The 16,479-nt window shown below is 42.6% G+C and overlaps 1 protein-coding gene across 1 annotated transcript in view; it reads left to right on the top strand.

Moving 5' to 3' along the window:
- LOC308244314 (uncharacterized protein) overlaps nucleotides 1-16,479 on the top strand; it is a gene marked incomplete at its 5' end in the record, with an annotated part of 97,145 nt that overhangs the window by 72,727 nt on the left and 7,939 nt on the right. Inside the window, 11 exons of the mRNA XM_080660250.1 lie at nucleotides 397-546; nucleotides 4,875-5,039; nucleotides 9,093-9,198; nucleotides 11,361-11,484; nucleotides 11,894-12,122; nucleotides 12,608-12,734; nucleotides 12,908-13,029; nucleotides 13,207-13,258; nucleotides 14,662-14,745; nucleotides 15,241-15,417; nucleotides 16,009-16,096. Coding sequence (XP_080516376.1) covers nucleotides 397-546; nucleotides 4,875-5,039; nucleotides 9,093-9,198; nucleotides 11,361-11,484; nucleotides 11,894-12,122; nucleotides 12,608-12,734; nucleotides 12,908-13,029; nucleotides 13,207-13,258; nucleotides 14,662-14,745; nucleotides 15,241-15,417; nucleotides 16,009-16,096 — 1,424 coding nt within the window. The remainder of the gene's footprint in view (nucleotides 1-396; nucleotides 547-4,874; nucleotides 5,040-9,092; nucleotides 9,199-11,360; nucleotides 11,485-11,893; nucleotides 12,123-12,607; nucleotides 12,735-12,907; nucleotides 13,030-13,206; nucleotides 13,259-14,661; nucleotides 14,746-15,240; nucleotides 15,418-16,008; nucleotides 16,097-16,479) is intronic.

Below are 16,479 nucleotides of genomic sequence, written 5' to 3' on the forward strand. Positions count from 1 at the left end.
CTCAGAGGTAAAATGATTTCTTCTCTAGTGCCATGCAAAATATACACCTTCATCACAAAAACACTCCATGGAGAGAGGTCAGCTACAACAGGTATATAACTTTGTCAGCACATGTGTTCTCGTTCCCCTTCAGGAGTCTATCTTACTGTGATCGAAACCAATTTATATTTCACCAGTTAGATAAGGAGTGGGAAATATGAAGTAACTGGAACCACATTTTCAGTTTATTCCAGAGATGGTTCACTTGTCATTTCTAGGTGGATTCACCTCTTACTCCTGCTCTAAAAATAGATGAAGGGAAAGGAGGTGTAGAGGGAACAAGGCCTGGCTTGGGGTAGAGGAGATTTTTGAGATTATAATAAAAAATTTGCTGCTATAATCATATTCTCTTGACAGGTAAATTTGAGCTTCTCCTCAGCCAAGAGCCTGCCAGCCTCAGGCACCAACCTGAAGGTCACAGCCACTCCTCAGTCCCTCTGTGCCCTCCGTGCAGTAGACCAGAGTATGCTGCTAATGAAGCCTGAAGCTGAGCTCTCGCCTCAGTCAGTGAGTCCTATTTCAGTCTTGAATATTAGAAAATGCACATATGAAGAGACCATATTTGGAAGTTGGAAATTATAATTACAAAGGATAAGTTCTTCAGCATGTCAGGCATAATGTATTGTTATGTATGAGTTGAAATTCAGTTCGGTTCCAAGAAAGGCATTGCCCAAAGTGCTCATTTATCATCTCATTTCATTCTCTGTTATAATATACTAGAGGCACGGTGCACGAAATTCGTGCAGGGGGGGTGTCCCTCAGCCCAGCCTGCACTCTCTCCAATCTGGGACCCCTCAAGGGATGTCCGACTGCCCTAAACGGGCAGTCGGACATCCCTCTCACAATCCAGGACTGCTGGCTCCCAACTGCTCACCTGCCTGCTTTCCTGATTGCCCCTAACCGCTTCTGCCTGCCAGCCTGATCACCCCCTAACCACTCCCCTGCCAGCCTGATTGATGCCTAACTGCTCCCCTGCCAGCCTGTTTTCCCCTAACTGCCCTCCCCTGCAGGCTTGGTCCCCCCCAACTGCCCTCCCCTGCAGGCCTGGGTCCCTCCCAACTGCCTTTCCCTGCAGGCCTGGTTGCCCCCAACTTCCCTCCTCTGCCGGCTTGGTCACCCCTAACTGCCATCCCCTGCAGGCTTGATCGCCCCCAACTGCCCTCCCTTACAGGCCTGGTCCCTCCCAACTGCCCTCCCTTGCTGGCCATCTTGTGGTGGCCATCTTGTGTCCACATGGGGGCAGGATCTTTGACCACATGGGGGCAGCCATCTTGTGTGTTGGAGTGATGGTCAATCTGCATATTACTTTTTTATTAGATAGGATAGAGGCCTGGTGCATGGGTGGGGGTCAGCTGGTTTGCCCTGAAGGGTGTCCTGGATCAGGGTAGGGGTTCCCTTGGGGCATGGGGCAGCCTGGGCGAGGGGCCTGTGGTGGTTTGCAAGCCAGCCACGCCCCCTGGCGACCCAAGCAGAGGCCCTAGTATCTGGGGTTTATTTATCTTCTACAATTGAAACTTTGTAGCCTGGAGTGGAGCCAAGCCTTCTGCTTGCTCCATGAAGAAAGCCTTTTCTGTTGGGATTTATGTATCTTCTATAATTGAAACTTTGTAGCCTTAAGCAGAGGGGCCAGCCAGGGCTGCAGAAGCTTGGCTTCCTCCATCGCCGCGGGCAACCCTAGCCTCCTGCTCTTTCCAGCTCCTTGGCTGCCGCCGTTTCTGTTTGGATTTATGTATCTTCTATCATTGAAACTTTGTAGCCTTGAGTGGAGGCCTAGGCCGGCAAGGGCAGGCGGAAAGCTTGGCTTCCTCCATTGCCAATGAAACCCAAGCCTCCCTCCTGCTCTCTGTGGCCGTAGCCATCTTGGTTGGGCTTATTTGTATATTCGCTCCTGATTGGCTGGTGGTCGTGGTTTGTGGGTGTGGCTTGTGGGCATAGCAGAGGTATGGTCAATTTGCATATTACTCTTTTATTAGATAGGACTAGAGGCCAGGTGCATGAATTCATGCACGGGTGGGGTCCCTCAGGCTGGCCGGTGATTGAGGCCTATTGTGGGGGGGGGAGGGGCAGGCAGCAGTGGGAAGGAACTGCAGGAGGTTGGCTGACCGGTAGGAGGGCCAGCCGGCCAGGGGGAGGGATCACAGGAGGTTGGCTGTGGGAGCTCACTGACCACCAGGGGGCAACTCCTGTGTTGAGCGTCTGGCCCCTGGTGGTCAGTGCACATCATGATGACAGGTCACCTGGTCGTTCTGGTCATTGAGTCATAACAGTCACTTAGGCTTTTATATATATAGATTCTCAGTGAAGGAACAATCTCGCTCACCACAACATTCCCTGTGCCTAGCACAGTACCTTATATATAAAACATGCTCACCTGGCCTCAATGGCTTAGTAGTTGAGCATCTACCTATGAACCAGGGAGGTCACAGTTCTATTCCTGGTTCAATTCCCAGTCAGGGCATATGCCAGGGTTGTGGACTTGATCTCTGATCATGCAGGAGACAGCCAATCAATGATTCTCTCTCATCATTGACATTTCTATCTCTCTCTTATCTTCTCCCTTCCTCTCTGAAATCAATTAAGATATATTTTTTAAAAAGATGCTTAACACATTTTAACAAATGAATAATCTATATAATAAAAGCCTAAGCAACCATTATGGCGGAATGACCAGAATGACCAGTCGCTATGATGCACATTGACCACCAGGGGGCAGACGCTCAATGCAGGAGCTGCCCCCTGGTGGTCAGTGTGCTCCCACAGGGGGAGCGCAGCTCAACCAGAAGCCGGGCTCACGGCTAGCAAGCGCAGCGGCGGTGGCAGGAGCCTCTCCCGCCTCCACAGCAGCACTAAGGAGCAGCGAGCAGGAGGGCAGTAAGGCGTGAGGGATCCTGGACTGCGAGAAGACGCAGGCCAGGCTGAGGACCCCCCCCCCCGCCCCCGCTTAAGTTCATGAATTTCGTGCACCAGGCCTCTAGTTGAATAATAATTCTTAAGGTGGGTACTATAACCTCAATTTTATGAGTGAAAAAGCACAGCTAAAATAGACTAAGCAACTATAGAAAGAATATGCCAAAATTATATTTTAAAGGTGGGATTTGAACCAAATTTCAATCAGTGCCACTTCAATTGCACTACATTTCAAGGTAGTGTGCAAAATGCCAGATTTTTAAGCTTTCTTTAAAATCCAGGTACTTACTCACTGGTTTTAATTATGGACAAAAGAGAGTTTCCACTCAAACTTATCTTTTAAAGATGTCTGTCATAATAAAGTACTTTCAAAAGGGTCCTATAGTTTACAGCCTTCATGGACCATTTATTTATTTAACAAATATTGGTGACATCTTGATTATAGGATGGCTACTACTCTAGAAATAGTTCTAATGGTGAATAATCAGATGCGATCTTGGACCATTTTGGACTTATAGTCTTGTGATGTCTTAAAACAAACAAACAAACAAATAAATAACAAGAAAATTGAGATAAAGAGAAAAAAGGGTTGAACAATTTTTTTGGGGGGAGGGGCAAGTTGAACAATTTTTGTTAGAGTGATTAGAGCTGCCTTCTTAGATTGTCAGATAATGGAGGGACAGGGGCAGGCATTGCAATGAATGAAAGCAGAATGCCTGAAGGTGTGAGGTCAGAATAAGTGTAAGTCTGGAGTGCTCTAAAAAAGGATAAGGTGTCCTAGCCGCTTTGGCTCAGTGGGTAAAGTGTCAGCCTGCGAACCAAAGGGTCCCGGATTCAATTCCGGTCAAGGGCACGTATCTTGGTTGCAGGCTCCTCCCAGGTCGGAGCCCTGGTCAGGTGAGTGCAGGAGACAACCAATCGATGTGTTTCTCACATGAATGTTTCTCTTTTTCTAAAAATCAATTGGAATTCTCCCTAAAAATTCAATGGGAAAATATCCTTAGGTGAGGATTAACACACACAAAAATAAAAGGATAAATATGTAGTTGTGACAGAAGAGGATGTTAGAGGCCATAGGTGGAATGGAAAGTAAGGAAAATGAACTCTGTTAACTTGGAGTGGAATTTGGAGTTGACATTAAGTGCAATAGTAAATCACTGAGAAGTTTTAAGCAGCAGAGTGACCGTTTAGATTTATCTATTAAGAAGAACCTGTTTGCTGCTGAAAGTATGAGAACAAGAATAAAAGAATGGAGACAGTTATGAGGTTATTGTAGTTCAGATAAGAAATGACAGAAACTGGATTAGGAGGTCTGCGTGGAGTCCAGAGTGTCTTTAATGTCCCCAGCACTATGTGACTGTGCAGGTGGCTTTTTTGGGGGCAAAGATGAACTTGAATTGATGTATTCCAGAGAAAAAACTGCACCTAATTTTTTCTTAAGCTAAACGTGGCCTTAAAATAGTAGAGTAAAAAATGTTTTTATCTTGGTAAAAAATCATATAAAAAGGAAAAAGGAAGTAAATCTAGTATTTACAGAGGTCATCCTCATACAGAGTGATGGGGTTATAGTGGGCTTTTGTTCTCTTGTTACACTTCTTTATACTAGCCACATTTTCTGCTTCCTTTTAAAAGTAGGCATTTGGGCTGGGAGACAGGTGACTTGGCTTTTATTGTTACACAACCAAAATGGGAGCTGAGACTTTGATCAATTAATTTGATTTCTTTCTATGTTAATTTCTTATGCACAACAAGAGGTTTAGGGTCCCTAACCTTTAGTATCTCTCTATGATTCCCTGTATTGGTTTTTATAATGTTGAGATGGGAGTGTTAAAACACTATGAGATTTTAAATTCCAGATTGAACATTATCACACTTAAAATAAGAAAACAAAAACCAAGAGTTTTTCCTTTCTTTTCTCAATTTTGCAGGTCTATAATTTGTTACCAGTAAAGAAAGACTTTAATGTTCAAGATGATGGTTTCATGAATGAAGACATTGAAGGATGCGTAATTGCAGAAGACATAACTCACAACGGAATCATTTACACACCAAAGCAGATCCTGGGTGATGATGATATTTACAGTATCTTTGAGGTAATTCTTCCTAAAAACATAACCAGAATTGACCTCTAAGTCCTTGTAAACTGGAGAACAAATGGACTTCTAAGCTCTAGAATCTGATCCTGCCCTTGCTCCTGTCCCCAAACAAAGCTATGATTAACAGAAAAACATGAAAACCTCAGGCCCATAGCTAACTTTGTATACATACAGATATTTAATCATGAATTTCTCTGACATTTGAAATAGCAAGTGGTAGACTTTTAGGGACCACAACTTTAATTAAGTTGACCCCAAAGCTAGTTACCACTGTCATATGCCCCTCTCAGTGATTCTCAGAAATGATAATATGTGAAAAAAATATTTTCTGTACTGCCTCTGACACCCCTGGAAAGGTGAGTACCTCGTTGGCAGCCATTATAGTTGTCATTTGTATAATAAATACATGTTGGATGACTGAATACCCAAAGTACAAAACTTGAGCCATCTCCCTTGGGGCAGTACAATTTCAGGAAACTGAAAGTAGATTTTCATGAAGAAAATAGTTACAATACTTGGGATAGAGATGTCAGCATGCTTTAGGTGTGTCAGATAAAAGGTGTATCTTTGAGATTCATTATAATTAGGTAGAGTTATGAAAAGGGAGTTTATCCAGGTTGTGAGACTAAATTTGGTCACTATCCCAAAGGAAAAGAATTCTCATTATACCTTGAGGAAAACATATGTCATCTTCCAATAGAGGTCTGCAGCCTAGCAGAGAATAATTTAAATCTCCCCCTTCTGGAACCTTCAGAGTCATAAATCCATGACTCTGAAGGATTGGATGGATTAAAAGGACTCTAGGCTGATTAGTTCACTGTTTCATCTTTAAACATTTATTTCTTTTTTGTTTGGTTGGTTGATTTTTTTAAACTGAATTTATTGGAGAGACATTGATTAATAAAATTATATAGATTTCAGGTATTCAATTCTACAATATTATATCATCTGTATATTGTACTGTGTGTTTACTAGCCCAAGGCAAGTCTCCTTCCATCACCATTTATCCCTCCTTTTACCTTCTTCTAGCTCCCCACATCCTCCCTTCCCTCTGGCAATTACCATACTGTTGTCTGTGTCCATAAGTCTTTTTTTTTTTTTTTTTTTTTGCTTAATCTCTTTACCTTTCTCACCTAAACATTTATTTCTTATTTCTTTCTTCCTATTCATATTGCTACCAGCATTGGCCACTGTGCTCAGAGTCCCACAGTGTCCCATGTACTCTGAGATAGGACAGCAAGTAGTGTTTAACTCTGGCTGCTGTTGAAGGAAGAGGAAGTTGGGAGCAGGTGGGCTCTAGGAATCAAGTTACTGCAGGCATCTGCATGTATGTTTTGGATGCAGAGATTCAAGGTAGTAAAAAAAAAAAAAAAAAAAAAAAACAGAGAAAGAAAAGAGGAAAAATATATCACAAAAAGGATTGATTGAGCAGAACTATTCAGGGGAAAGGATATTTTCCAATAAAACATAAACAAAGCAAAATTTACTAAAACTATGAAAAAAATCTTCAATCCTATAATTTCAAATGAAAAAAAAATTACTCTCTGATATATGTATGTATGAGTATGTATGTTTGTGTGTGTGTGTGTGTGTGTGTGTGTATATATATATATATATATATATATATATATATATATATACACTAGTGTCCTGGTACATGAAATTCATGCATGGGGGAGGGGGTATCCCTCTGCCCGGCCTGCACCCTCTCCAATCTGGGACCCCTCGAAGGATGTCCTACTGCTGGTTTACAGGGATCGGGCCTAAACCAGCAGTCGGACATCTCTCTTGCAATCTGGTACTGCTGGCTCCTAACCGCTCACCTGCCTGCCTGCTTGATTGCCCCTAACCACTCTGCCTACCGGTCTGCTCATCCCCAAATGCCCCCCCACACCAGCCTGATCACCCCCAACTGCCCCCCCTGCTGGCCTGCTTGCCCCCACCTTCCCTCCCCACTGGCCTGCTTGCCCCCAACTGGCCCCCCTGCTGGTCTGCTCACCCCCAACTGCCCCCCCCCTGCCAGCCTGATCACCCCCAATGACCCCTCCCACCAGCCTGATCACCCACAACTGCTGTCCCATCCTGGCCTGATCACCCACAACTGCCTTCCCTTTTGGCCTCTAACCGCCTCTACCTCAGCCTCGCCACCATGGCTTTATTCAGAAGAACATCTGGAAGGTCTCCTGGAAGGTCTCCCAGTCTAATTAGCATATTACCCTTTTATTAGTATAGACAGAGGCCTGTTGCACAGGTGGGGGCCAGCTGGTTTGCCCTGAAGGGTGTCCCAGATTAGGGTGGGGGTTCCCTTGTGGTGTGGGGTGCCCTGGGCAAGGGGCCTGTGGTGGTTTGCAGGCCGGCCATGCCCCCATGGGGTGAGGGTCCCTGCTGGGGGGGCATGGCCAGCCTAGGTGAGGGGCTGAGGGCTGTTTTCAAGCTGGCCACACCCCCTTCAGGGTGGAGGTCCCTGCTGGGGTGCCTGGCCAGCCTGGGTGAGGGGCTGATGGCTGTTTGCAGGCTGGCCACACCTCCCAGTGGGGACTCTTACTCCATGGGGGCATGGCCAGCCTGGGTAAGGGGCTGAGGACCATTTTCAGTCTGGCCATGCCCCTTCAGGGTAAGGGGTCCCGATAGGGTGCCTGGCCAGCCTGGGTGAGGGGCTGATGGCTGTTTGTAGGCTGGCCAAGCCCTCCAGCAGGAACCCTCACCCCGTGGGGGTGTGGCCAGCCTGGTAAGGGGCTGAGGGCCATTTTCAAGCTGGCCACACACCCCCAGCGACCCAGGCTCCCAGCCCCTCTTTTTTTTTTTCCCCAGTGCTTCCTTCAGCGGTGGCCAGGGCAGGTGGGAAGCTTGGCTTCCTCCATCACCAGGGATAACCCAAGCCTCCTGCTTGCTCCAGCTCAATGGCCACCGCCATCTTTGTTGGGTTAATTTCCATAGTCACTCCTGATTGGCTGGTAGGTGTAGCAGAGGGACAGTCAATTTGCATGTTTCTCTTTTATTAGTGTAGATATATATACATATATATGCTATATATGTATATGTGTTATATTTGTTTTCTGAGGGGAGGAAGGAAAGAGAACATCCAAGGCTAAAGTACTTAGTTTCCTGGATTAAAAAATAATTTAAAAGGCACCAGCATACACAGACAAAATTCAGAAATAAGAGTCAGAAGAAGTGGGTTCTAATCCCAATTTCTATTCACTAACTGGATAAACTATACTTTCTGTGACTCCATGTTCATATTTATAAAATAGCTCTCTTCTCTATTGTGTGTTATTTTCATGATCCTATGATCTGTATCTATACCAGCCATGGGCAAACTACGGCCCGCAGGCCGGATCCGGCCCATTTGGCTATTCTATCTGGCCCGCGGAGCTGAAAGAGCGGAGGGTTCTCTTGCTCTCCCCTCCGCTCCTTTACTTTGAATTTATATTAGTTCACACAAACACTCCATCCATGCTTTTGTTCCGGCCCTCCAGTCCAGTTTAAGAACCCATTGTGGCCCTCGAGTCAAAAAGTTTGCCCACCCCTGATCTATACTAATAAAAAGGTAATATGCAAATTGGTTGGGACACCCTCACAGTAACAACCAAACAGCAGGCTGCGTGGGGCGACCAGGCCGGCAGGGGAGTTAGTGAGGGAAGACCAAAAAACTGAACAGCAGGCTGCATGAGGCGACAAGGCCAGCAGGGGGGGCAGTGAGGGGCAACCAGGCCAGCAGAGGGGGGCAATGAGGGGTGACCAGGCCAGTGGGGAGGCAGTTAGGGGTGACCAGGCTTGGGGGGGGGAGGGCAGTTGGGGGCAATCAGGCAGGCAGGCAGGGGCAGTTAAGGGTGATCAGGTTGATGGGGGGCAGTTAGGGGCTATCAGGTAGGCAGGCAGGTGAGCAGTTAGGAGCCAGCAGTCCCGGATTGTGAGAGGGTGCAGCCTGTGTGAGGGGACCCCCCACCCCCATGCATGAATTTTGTGCAACGGGCCTCTAGTGTATAATAATAATGAAAGTCTCAAGATTAGATTGCCAATATGCTCTAATAATTTATTTTCTCCTAGTCTGTAGGATTAAATATTTTTACCAACTCAAAAATCCACAAGCCACATTTCTGTCAGCTGCTTCAGTATTATCTAGGATCATCTATGGACAGTGCAGCACCTCCAGGTGAGAGTTCTCTGCTAGGATCACATAAAATAATAGAAAAATAGAATAACAAAAAAGAAAAGTAATACTTCGCTAGATTGGGTTGGGATAAAAAGCTATTTTTCTAAGTATCAAATGTTGTGACTGCAGCAACTTTCTTGGTAAATTTTCTTCAATTAACATTTTTTCCCCAACATAAAGGATTTGTAAAGCAATTGTTCCTCTCTCTCTCTCTCTCTCTCTCTCTCTCTCTCTCTCTCTCTCCAAATTTTGCATTTAGTACTTGTCACTTATTCATTATTTAACTTTTAGTTACACCACCTTAGTCCTGTCCCTTGTTATTTCATAACCAAATTATTACTTAAAAGCCACACTAATTTACCTTCCTTTCCTCCAGTCTTGCTTCACTTCAATCTGTCCCAACTACTATGAAAGGCATATCATCCTTAAACATTACTTATTTCTCCTAAGAAACCCAAAACACCAATCAGAAAGAATGTATGCACCCTTATGTTCCTAGCAGTACAATTTATAACAGCTAAGATCTGGAAACAGCTGAAGTGCCCATCAGTAAATGAGTGGATAATAAAGCTGTGATACATTTGTAGCATGGAATACTATGCAACAGTAAAAAAGAAGAATCTCTACCCTTTGAGACAGCATGGAGGTACCTGGAGAGTATCATGCTAAGTGAAATAAGTCAGTCAGAAAAAGACAAGTATCACATGATCTCAGTCATATGTGGAATCTAAGTAACAAAATAAAGTGATGAACAGAGTGGATCCAGAGACATGGAAGCATGGAACAGAATGTGGAATCTCAGAGGGAAGGCAGGGGAGGGTGGGTGGGAGGTAATCAACCAAGGACCTTGTATGCATATATGCATGGCCCATGGACACTGACAATGGGGCAGTGAGGGCCTGGGGCTGGGGGCAGGGATGGGCTGGAGGGGGTCAATGGGGGGGGGGGGAAAGGGGACATATGCATATGTAATATTTTCAAAAATAAATAATTATTTTAAAAAGATAAAATTAATAAAATAAAATAAAACATTGCTTATTTCTCATACATAGTCACTACTTCCAGATTCATAAAATTGTTGTACTTAAGGTTTTAAAAGAGCATGTCCAACTGTATTTTATATATATATATGTATCATATATACTTATATTTATACTAGAGGCCTGATGCACGAAATTCATGCAAGAGTAGGCCTTCCTTCCCCTGGCTGCCGGCACCAGCTTCCCTCTGGCACCCGGGACCCGGGCTTCCCTTGCAGCCCTGGCTTCATCCGGAAGGTCGTCCAGAAGGACATCCAGAGTATAATTAGCATATTACACTTTTATTATTATAGATATTATACATATTATCTTTATATATATTTTGATCTCTGGAGTAACATTTTTAAATCAAGCTAACTTCTGCCTTAACAGATCTAATTTATTTGTCCTAATCTTCATGATATTTTATTATATAACTATACCTACTGTATACTCAGCTATGTTAAACAAACCCCCCAAATAGACATGCTACTCCAGAGGAATAAGTGCTTTGGAGCATCCCTTCCAATCTTTTTGTGTCTTCTTGGATGGATAGACATTTCCTTGAAATGCCTTCTCCATTCTCCTTTTTCTCATCCTTCAATGATCACCTTAAAGTCTACTTTGGAAAAGTCTTTTCTGGTCAATATAATGCTCATTTTCTGTCCTTTATTGAGTCTCTGTTGACAAAATACATACTGTTTATATCTTATTTTTAATTTTTCCATATCTCAGTCACTGTTAAGTAAAAAATCATTCCTAAAATCCTTTTGGAGTAGCTACTATCCATAGCTCTAGTTTGAGTCTCACCGCAAAAGGAAAACACATGATCACCACTTCAGTATAAAAGCACTACTTTGTCTATTAAATTACTCTTTATTCTTCTCTCCACCACTTGAATAATCAGCTTAAGAAGAGCTACATTTGTTTTCATTTCTAGAGAAAAATGTATATACCTCTAGATTGAAGAAGTGAAAGAATTAGCCTTCCTATATATAAATAACAAGCTGGTAGGTTTAATTGTTCCAATAATAAACATTCACTGAGCAACTGATCTTATTTTTCTGGATAAATAAGGCAACTATAAAAAGTTAATGATAAAAATGAGGTTCACTTTGAGCTCTGAATGTTGTCTTTTCATAGGGGGTCTACAAGGCTCAGCATTTAGATCTGCACTGAAGAGAGAAGACCTTCCAGCTGAGGGAGTGAAAGAGACAGTCCGGAATTACTTCCCTGAGACCTGGATCTGGGACTTGGTGCCACTCGAGTAAGTGGTGTGTTGCTTGGAACTTAGTTTAGGAGATTTGAATTCTCCTCTATGATTCTGCTGTTATCCTGTGATCCTGATCCTTTCAGCTCTGTTCCACTCCTTTCTGGTAAATATTTAGATTCAGAGTTAATTTCTCTTATAGGGAAACAATGCAACTTTTTTTCTAATTTAGTCTTGAGGTACTTAAAATAATAGAAAACAGGAAGCGAGTCTCTCCCCTAAAAGAAAAGAAAAACTTTCAGAGATTTCATTAATAGTGACAAACTTTATATAAAGTTTAACATTTGCCACACTAGGCTGCTAAGTTACCATGCTGTAGGATCAGCTATGATCTATGCCAAAAAAAAGAAAAAGAGCGGGGGAAGAGGGGGGGGACTCACTCTCTTCCTCTTCTTCTTTTCATTAGTTCATCAGGTAGCAGTGAGCTGGCAATCAAGGTCCCTGATACAATCACGAAGTGGAAGGCCAGTGCACTCTGCTTGTCTGGAACAACAGGACTTGGCCTCTCCCCCATCATCTCTCTTCAAGTCTTCCAGCCCTTCTTCCTAGAACTCACTCTCCCTTACTCTGTGGTGCGAGGAGAAGCCTTTACACTCAAAGCCACTGTATTCAGCTATTTGTCCCACTGCATTCGGGTAAGGGCACTTCTCTACAGGTGAGCAAAATTAGAAGGAAGGGACACAATCACCATTCACTACCTAGGTGTCCTAGGAATTCTTGCAAATCGTAATTGCCTATGATGCAACTTAATTTTGGAGTGGAATGGGTACTAAGAGCAAAACTACCTGACAGGTCCAAGCTGGTAAGGTTGTATTCATCTGGGACTCTATATTATCTGTGTAGTCTTAATTTCAGATATCATTTCCATCTGACTACTTTATTTTTTCACTCCAAGGAAAATATTTCTTCCTTGTGTGGCCACTTATCCTAATTCATGTCAGTTTTTCAATTCCTTTATTGCAAACATTTAAACTACGAAGTGTTTGACAGGATGTACCCTGTTTGAACAATTTCTCAAAGCCTCTCAATTAGTGTGCATTGTCCCTTTAAGCTCCAGTCCCCTGTTACTGACCCTCTGCCTGTGTTCTTTCTCCAACTTGTGGGTGGATATGGGGGACAGGTTAGCATGGAGCTGGAGGACTCTCCTGCCTTCTTGGCTGTTCCAGTAGAGAAGAATGAAGGATCTCACTGCATCTGTGGAAATGGGCGGAAAACTGTGTCCTGGGCTGTGACCCTCAAGTCACTGGGTGAGTGGTAATGATTTGCTTTCCTCTCTGACCCAAATATATGTGTGTTTTTCTCCTCTAACAATGATTGATTGAAAGAAAATGATTACATATATTGAGGAAATTAAAAAAGAGGAAAATAAACATTAAATATAGAATCACTGTATTAACTCTTTAAGAATCTTATTCCTCAGGGAAGGTGAATTTCACAGCGACTGCAGAAGTCCTACAGTCTCAGGAATTATGCGGCAACGAGGTGCCTCAAGTCCCAATGTTTGGACAGAAGGACACTGTAATCAAGCCCTTATTGGTTGAGGTATGCAGGTATACTTTCTCAGAGACCTTATTGTCTAATACGTATGTGACGGTGACATTTAATCCCCCAAATATGGATGTATCCACAATTCAAATTTTTACTCTACATAAGAGTGACTGATTTTTCTCTTCTACATTCAGTGTCACTTTATGTTTTATTCTTTCTTTCAATATAAAGCCTGAAGGAATAGAAAAGGAGGAAACTTTCAACACACTCCTCTGTGCACCAGGTAAGTATCAAAAATACACAAAATTCTCATTTCGCCACTTGCCAAAGTATATGGTTATAAAATGACCCTTGAGGCATGTTGTCTTCTAGGAGGAAAAAAAATTGTATACTTTCCCACGTACAAACCTAAGGATATTTGATAAAGAACAGCCTTTTCCTACTGAAGATGTAAAGAAGTTAAAAGACCTAAAAGATATTGGCTAGTAATAAAGACAAAAGCTGATGACTGTGGGACAGGATTTCTTCCATACAAAACTGTGTTTCCCGAACTTCTCTCCTTTTTCAAAATTCTGAAATATCCCTGTGGCATCAATACTATTTGTTATTCAACTAATAGCTTAAGTGTATTCATGTTTTTTATTTAAACAATCATTTTAAGAACTTTAGGGATAATCTGTTCTTGGAGCACATTCAGCATGCTCTAATCTCTGGAGTCTTTTCACTTTTTGTTCCTTTTTCCTAGAAGTCTCTTCCCCAGATATCTATCAGTCTTACTCCCTGACTTACTTAAAGTCTCAAGTCACCTATGATTGTTTTATCAATGAGCTTTTTAGTGGAGAGCCTCCTCCCCCCAGCCTGGACTTCCTGACTGGCCTTTTCTTATTAGCTTTCCCATTTAAACACTCACTCTGCATTAATTTTCTCTATAAAACTTAACACTTATTATTCTAAATATTGATTTGTTATTTTATTACTCTCATAAAAATGAAAATTCCAGGAAGTCAGGAAATCTGTTTTGAAAATTACTATATCATTGCACTTAAAACAGAAGCTATACATAGCACACACTTTACATATATTTGTAGAATAAATGTGATTTTTAAAAAATCTAATGATATTAGAAATTAACATAAACAATGAAGAGAAGGAAATAAGTATATCATAAGGTATGCACATAGAAAATCTATAGAAATGTAGCACCAATAGGTATGATTAATAGGAACTATACTATGAGATGACTCATTGCTTTAGAAGAAACTTGGATTGCATCGAGGAAATTATATAAGAACCAAGAGAAATGAGAAGTTGAATCTTCATCACATAGAGAAAAAATATTCAAACAAAAATAGAACATTTCTCTCATTTTTCCCCCCTCCCTTATACACAGAGTGGCCAGATTATTATGATCTCTGAATGCATAATAATCTGGCCACTCAGTGTATATCCTATATAATAAAAGGCTAATATGCAAATTGTCCCCTCAACCAGGAGTTCGACCAGCAGGCAGGCCGGCCAACCGCCCATGTCCCCTCCCCCTGGCCAGGCTGGCCGGACCCCATCCATGCACTAATGCATGCACCGGGCCTCTAATATATATATACACACTGAGTGGCCAGATTATTATGCGTTCAGAGATCATAATAATCTGGCCACTCAGTGTATGTATTTGTCTTTTTTCATTAGAAACTGGAGTACCTGAAAAGTTGTCACTAAAAGTTCCTCCAAACGTGGTTGAAGGATCTGCCAGAGCAACGTATTCAGTTTTGGGTGAGTCTCCCAGCCCAAAGGAAGCAGATGTCTACCACTACAATTCCAGTGCATAGGGTCTCACCGTCCATGGTAATGAGATCACTGACTCTAGTCACTGGATTGAGAGAAAGAGCACTAAGCTAAGGATTGCATTGTGTATTCATCAGAAAAGGGTTTGAATAGATGTTATGATATATTTGGATATACTCTAGAAAGTAAGAAGGGTCACCTCTCTGTGTCCTCATCTTCAAAGGATTGACTAGGTAGTGATGCTTCCTAATATATTTGAATATAGTTGGTTTTTACCAGACATGCCATTCAGTTTTTTCCTTGTGTTTTTTTCCCCATCCTTGAACCATTTACTTTACTTTTCCTACTTTTTGCATCTCCTATGCTTTCTTGTCCTAACCTCCATAAGTGAGTTGACCTCTCACTTAGCTAGTTTCTATCTTCCTATCCCAAAGTAAACCAACTCCAAGTTCCTCTGATTTTTCTATATCTTTCATTCCCCAGGTGATATACTAGGCTCTGCCATGCAAAATCTTCAGAATCTTCTCCAGATGCCCTATGGTTGTGGAGAGCAGAATATGGTGCTTTTTGTCCCTAACATCTATGTTTTGAACTATCTGAATGAGACACGACAGCTGACAGAAAATATCAAGTCCAAAGCCATCAGCCATCTCATCAGTGGTAAGAGATTACCCCCAATAGGAGAAACTTTAATTGAGTCCCTAAATATATCCTTCAGTGAATTCAAATCAGCATCCCTTTGGTTAAGATTTAATAATTATTCTGCTGTGATATCCAATAAAATGTCCCACTATACAATCAGAAAATTCAATAGCATCATCAAGTCTTAGAGATCCTATATAATAAAAGGCTAATATGCAAATTGACCAAAGTGGGGAATGACCGGTCGCTATGATGTGCACTGACCACCAGGAGGCAGACGCTCAATGCAGGAGCTGCCCTCTGGTGGTCAGTGCACTCCCACAGGGGGAGCACCGCTCAGTGAGTGCAGTGGCAGTGGTGGGAGCCGCTCCTGTCTCTGTGGCAGCTCTAAGGATGTCCGACTGCACATCCACCGAGGGCTCCCGGACTGCCAAGGGCGCACGCCAGGCTGAGGGCCCCCCTACAGTGCACAAATTTCATGCACCAGGCTTCTAGTATCTTAATAAAATAGCAGTTTTTCTATGACTGCTCAATGAGTTTTGAGGAAAAGACTGATTAGTTCTCCAATGTCTCTGCTATTTCATAAGTCTATGCAAACTTCTTCTTCAGGGTACCAACGACAGTTGAATTATAAGCACAACGATGGTTCATACAGTACCTTTGGGGATCGTGGTGGTACAAGTCATGGAAACACTTGGTAAGATAATTATTTCCATATGCTCTTTGTAGACCATAATATTTCAGAATTATGGAAATAATATTCTCTGATACTTGGAGTTCTTTTATGGAAATCTGTTATGCTTTAAAAACCCATATGTGTGTCATCACACTGGGTGATCTCACCATTGTGAAAGCTTACCTGCTCTGATAGCACTGTAGAGAGCAATAAAATAAGAAAATGTTGCCCCAAAATGGAAATATAAGGCAGAAAGTGTCATAATGTGAAATGATCAAGGAAGAAGCTTCTACATCATACAATAACAACAGGGAGCCTGGAAAGCACAGAAGGAGATTGTGATGTAGTAAAAGCATTCAGAAAATGGAAGTTTTCTGCCAAGACAGTGTGGCTCAGTGGTTGGG

The sequence above is a fragment of the Plecotus auritus genome (genome assembly GCF_963455305.1).
Source record: "Plecotus auritus genome assembly, chromosome: 3".
Classification (NCBI taxonomy): Eukaryota; Metazoa; Chordata; class Mammalia; order Chiroptera; family Vespertilionidae; genus Plecotus; species Plecotus auritus.